The following is a 5,217-nucleotide window of genomic DNA, read 5'->3' on the forward strand; positions in this document are numbered from 1 at the left end:
CGAGAGGAGCGAATAGAGAGGCAAAGGCAAGAGGAGTGAGCGCCGAGCGGAGCCGTGTTGCGAAGGCGAGACAGAGTATTGAGCTAGAGAAGAGGAGTGAGTGTCGAGCAAAAGATGAGAAATTTAGGTTAACTAATTCTTCAAAAAAATTTAATATATATATCATGTATATTATGGGCGGTTTGATCTGATCCTACCTACCATGGAACTAGAGATCGGACTGCCCCCTCAAGGATTGGCAACCCGGTCGATCCGGTTTGGGTTGGTCACCCTTAGTTTTTGGTCAAAATTAATGTAGAAGTTGTTGTAAAGTTTATATAAATCAACCTGACGAATCTGCCCTCTTCCTTTCCTTGAATCCTCGAAATGCTCTCTTTCCCTCTTGCCGTCGCCGTAAAAACTGAATCCACGACTCATACATGGCTCTGAGACTGGCGGCGCCTCGCGGCTTGAGGAGGCTGTTCTCAACCTCCCCGTTCTTTCCTCCGCCGACTGCGGCAGCGGCTCAGCCCCGAGTGGAGCCTGAGCCCAACACCAACCTATTTGTATCAGGTGACTACTTTTTATGATGATTATATGAATCCCTCGCTAGCCTTGTCTCGACTCTTTGCTCTCTTTCATCGATAATTACTATGTTGCGTCTTTTCTCTTGATGTGATGTCCGGAGGTACTTTGTCTCAGTGGCAATTTGTTCTCATCTTGCTTAGTGAGATGAGTTTAGAAATGTTCGAGTTTGAAGTATGTTTTGCATAATTGGGTCTTCAGAAAGTGGGGAACTTGGAGCTTTTTGGTGATGCTTGGCCGACAAGAAAGTTTCAGATCAATTGATTTAGGGAATGATGTGAATGTCATGTACATGATTGAGCTGCAATGGTTTATCAAACCTTTGTTGCTCGACACGTTTGACAGGCGGATGCTTGATAAGCATTTTACCTGAGGTTTCTACTAGATCTTCCAGTTAAGGCATACTAATCAGATGGATTACTTATATTCAGGAAACTCAAATGTGTCTTCATTTCAGAAGAAACACTGGATGAGTTACATACGCTTGCCAATCAAAGAGTTATTCTCAAGTATTTTTGACTTGTTGTATCTCTTCCTGAGAGGGGCTGACTAAATTCTAAGTTGTAACTTGAAAGCCTTCAGTAGAGTGAAAATATTTGGACTGAAGTCATCATTGCACATTTCGTTCACTCTTGGGGGAGAGGGTGGTGGATGACTGTGGTTTGTGTGTTGAAAGGCAATTAGATTATTCCTTGTTCTTCTTCTTTGCTTCATCTTTTCTTCTGTGCTGAAACTCTGGCTGCCAATTATAAGTGGAGCACACGGTCATTTGCTCGAGCATGTCTGTTGTTTAATTAAGTCATCTTTCAATGCAATTGAATAATTTTCATCGACTATTTACTTGGGCCCCTGGCACTGACATTTGATTGATTATGTTTGCGTTATCTGATTTGGAAATTGACAATAAACTCAGGGCTGAGTAAACGTACTACTACAGAGAAACTACAGGAAGCCTTTTCTCAGTTTGGTGAAGTCGTTCATGGTTTGTTCTACCTCTGAATGGTTATTTGTAAGTTACCCTGGCAAAGCTTGGAGCACTAAATTTGCGGCATGTTGGTTCCACACAGCTAGGGTGGTGTCTGATCGGATTTCAGGATATTCAAAGGGTTTTGGCTTTGTCAGATATACTACATTAGAAGATGCTGCAAAAGGTATTGAGGGTATGAATGGAAAGGTGAGTTTTGCACTTGTCTCTCTGCTTTCGCTCCTTTGGAAGTAATAACAGGGTTTTGCAAAGTGTTTAACTGTTACTTTGGCATGTTTGATCTAGCCTATATGTTAAAGGAATTGCACAGACCAAATATCTGTTTTTCTTTTGGTCATGAACGGAAGAGATTTTTTTTTTTTTTTTTGGTTTTGGACATGTATATCTATGAACATTTCAGTAGTTGGAGTGAACAATTTTGACACTTAAATGGGCTTAAGATTGTGGTGTCATGATATGTTCCCCAGATATCATAGCATTGTGCAGTGATCTAAGTCTGTCGATAACATTCTCAGAATTCTCTATTATGATTATGGTGTCTTGAGATTTTGGCTCTATGTAGAAAAGGTTAGGTTAGTCTCAGTAACATTTCAGACCATAAGTCTCTTCAAAAATATTAAAAGGAACTACATTAAAGCATGGAATGAAAGGATACCATCTCTTGGTGAATGGGCCAAAGGACCTGTATCAGTTGTGGCAATGGGATAATTCTCGAAGTAGGTGCTGGCACTATTAGGAAAGAAATGTTCGGCAAAGTTGGTGGTTGTGTATTTTATCTGGCATGGTCACTGAAGAACTCTATGCTCAATGCACGAGAGAGTTCCTCTGGGGAGAACTCTCTCTCATGTTTGCATGCAAATCTCTCTGGGAAACACTCTCTGATGCATATACCTTACCCTCCACGTATATTCCGATCTACTAATTGTAACAATCAAGAAAGAAAAGTCTACTACTCAATGCGTTGATGTTAGGGTGAGTTAACAGAAGCAAGGCTTCTCCATTCCTCAAGATCACTTGTGGTAATTGGGTTATCTAAAAGCTTGTCTGACTAAATGTTGTTACGTCTGATTACTTTTCCAGCCCTCTACAGCACTATACCCAGTTCTGTTTGACTACTAATTGGGAAACCTCTCTCTCTCTCTCTCTCTCTCTCTCTAGCTTGCACATGCATGCACGCATCAGCGAATTGTGGCATTAGGAGTTGTTCTTTCCTTCCTTTCTTGTGCATATATGCATTTTCATTGTCGTTGGTTATTGGAACATATGGGCATTTGAAATTCGTTTCCCGGAGAGTAACTCAGTCCATATTATGCCTTGTAATGCCATTTACATATAAAATCACTCGTGTTATCAGAAACATCTCATCTGATATGAGAAACTGAAGTAGGGTTGTAAACAGGGTTGTAAACTGAAGTAGTGGAGCTGCTGTTCTCATCATAGCAGAACACTGAAGACCCATAAACGAGTCGGCTCTCTCTGGTTTCTTACCGAATTATTTTGTGTGATGCAGTATCTAGATGGTTGGGTTATATTTGCTGAGTACGCAAAGCACCGGCCACCACCTTCCTCGCCTCCAAACAACGGGTTTCCTTCATACAGTCATCAATGAATTTTTTCTTCCAATGCTGCTACTTCCGCCTCGCCAACAGCTGATCGGCCTTTGAGGGTGTAGTATCTCTGGCAATAGCCCCGAGTCATTTTATATCGGCCTTTGAGGGTGTAGTATCTCCGCTACTTCCAAAAATTGGGGATCAGCCTTGTATGAGAGAAGGAACAGAATCACTGAAATGAAGGCAAACACTTTGGAAATCAAAAGAGTCTGTTTATCTACTAATATTTCTCATTTGCTCGAGTCTTATGATCTTTTCTTGCATATGAGCTCAAGAATCACTGGAAGGTTTTCCCATTACATGTATCCGAAAGTGTTTCATTGGCTGTACATATGTCCCCATTTCAAAGGTCAGTTCTTTCACTTGCAGCAATCGTCGTAACAAAAAAAAAAAAATCTATGGGATAAGAGCAAATAAAAGAAAAGTTTTGCATATGATCTTCCAACTCGGAACATTCGAAAGGAAAGGCAGGACAACCATTTTTGTCTTCTTGCATCAACAAAGTTCAACGAGAGAATGACTCGGGTAGTGGAACAAGAACGAACACATAGTATAGTCGATTGGCTGTCTTTGTACGACATTGTCACGCGACAGTTACGAAAGGTCAGTTGAAATTTCTCTTACGTACTCAAAACCTTTTGCCTTCCCTCTCAGGATCTACTGACGGGAGACAAGAACTTTCTTCGGAGACGTCGCTGTTCGCGCAACGTGTGTGGGGGGGCGATGTGGGAATGATGATCTGGGGGCAAGCATCATGAGTCACCATGTCATTTGTCACCAACCGGTGCTATGTGTGTGGCTTGAACTTGGCCAACACAAAGAATATCAGGTCTCGGAATATACAGCGCAAATGACGCACCAATGGGCATTCGCCCTCTCCTGGAAGCAATGAGAAGAAGCAAGAGAGAGGAAGAGAAGAAGAAGCTCTCAAAACGATTGATGGTAACATGACCAAGTGGGATATTTAAGGGGTTCCTTCTCAACCAGAAGAAGACAGCTTGGATGGCGCCTTCGTTTCTCAGCAGCCATGAATGTGCGTTTTCAGCATCTACTCTTGTGACACGGCTCATCGCGCCCTCAATTACAAAGGTGGCCATCGCAGATTCTGTGCGTGACGAAGGGAAATTTCTGGAGGGAAAATATGGGACGACATGGACTCCGGATTCTGGAAAATATAGTGGTGCATGTGGACTGACGATAATGTCTGTGTAAACATGTCTGGTCCTTTTTTGGCTAGGGACCCTCACACTTGTAGCCAAAGAGGAAGATATACTTGGGAAAAAGAAAAAGGGTATGTGATCAACCGGGCGTCGTTAGTTGGAGTGTCGAGGGATTTCCAGCCCAAGAGCTAGAGGGCGCTCATTCATATTCTGCTAATTATGTGCATACATCTTGGTCGGGGCCGCCGCATAGATCACGGGCCGGCACTTAATCGGTTCATGAGATTGTGGAGGATGTGCCATAGAGTCGACGTACATCTAAGGTAGCTACGCCTCCATGCCTATGCTCTCGGATTATTAAAAAAAATAATAATAAAAATAAGCGCGGTAAAAAGATCTAAGTTTCAATATTATCGCAATAAGTTAGTTTGTCAAATTAATCTAAAAATGGCACTGACGTCAAAATAGCCTCGCTACAGTATGTCTTAAAGTGACGTCGTACTATTTCCTAAATTTGTACCAATTTGCTCGCGCTAGCATAATAGTATCAAAATTGTTTAACCGTTTCTGGGGGCCGTTGAGAAACACGTAGCGAATTTGACTAGTTTTTCTCGCGGGCAAAGCGACTCAGCTTGTGACGTGGAGGTCATCTCGTTTTCGTGTGCTAGTACTAGACATCACTGGGTGAGGTGTCAAAATCCCTCTCCAGAGGTATGTGGAGGCTGCCCCAGATGGTGAAAGCTCGACGAGATAAATTTAACTCCCAACTCAATTAAATTGAAATATCTACTAAGTTATTCCCAATTTAGGAACTTGAGATTACGTATTCGAATCTTATCAATTACATGTAAACTACATTGGGTCATGACCATTTTTATAAGTCAAAGCCTGGATTTAA

At 42.0% G+C, this 5,217-nt stretch overlaps 1 protein-coding gene across 1 annotated transcript; it reads left to right on the plus strand.

The window, feature by feature from the left end:
- The first annotated feature begins 336 nt into the window (after nt 1-336).
- LOC115727557 (organelle RRM domain-containing protein 2, mitochondrial) lies at nt 337-3,522 on the plus strand. Its single transcript, XM_030657788.2, has 5 exons — nt 337-552; nt 1,478-1,546; nt 1,632-1,738; nt 3,060-3,252; nt 3,287-3,522. The coding sequence occupies exons 1-4, from the start codon at nt 420-422 to the stop codon at nt 3,156-3,158; spliced, it is 408 nt and encodes a 135-aa protein (XP_030513648.1). The 5' UTR covers nt 337-419; the 3' UTR covers nt 3,159-3,252; nt 3,287-3,522.
- The last annotated feature ends 1,695 nt before the right edge of the window (nt 3,523-5,217 follow it).

This window comes from Rhodamnia argentea, chromosome 2, assembly GCF_020921035.1.
Source record: "Rhodamnia argentea isolate NSW1041297 chromosome 2, ASM2092103v1, whole genome shotgun sequence".
NCBI classification, from domain to species: domain Eukaryota; kingdom Viridiplantae; phylum Streptophyta; class Magnoliopsida; order Myrtales; family Myrtaceae; genus Rhodamnia; species Rhodamnia argentea.

Excerpts from the sequence above, each read along its gene's own strand:
- LOC115727557 (XM_030657788.2), top strand. The coding sequence starts at position 420 with ATGGCTCTGAGACTGGCGGCGCCTCGCGGCTTGAGGAGGCTGTTCTCA. Across the intron at positions 553-1,477 it reads CACCAACCTATTTGTATCAG|GGCTGAGTAAACGTACTACT; the intron begins GTGACTACTTTT and ends CAATAAACTCAG. Across the intron at positions 1,547-1,631 it reads GTTTGGTGAAGTCGTTCATG|CTAGGGTGGTGTCTGATCGG; the intron begins GTTTGTTCTACC and ends GGTTCCACACAG.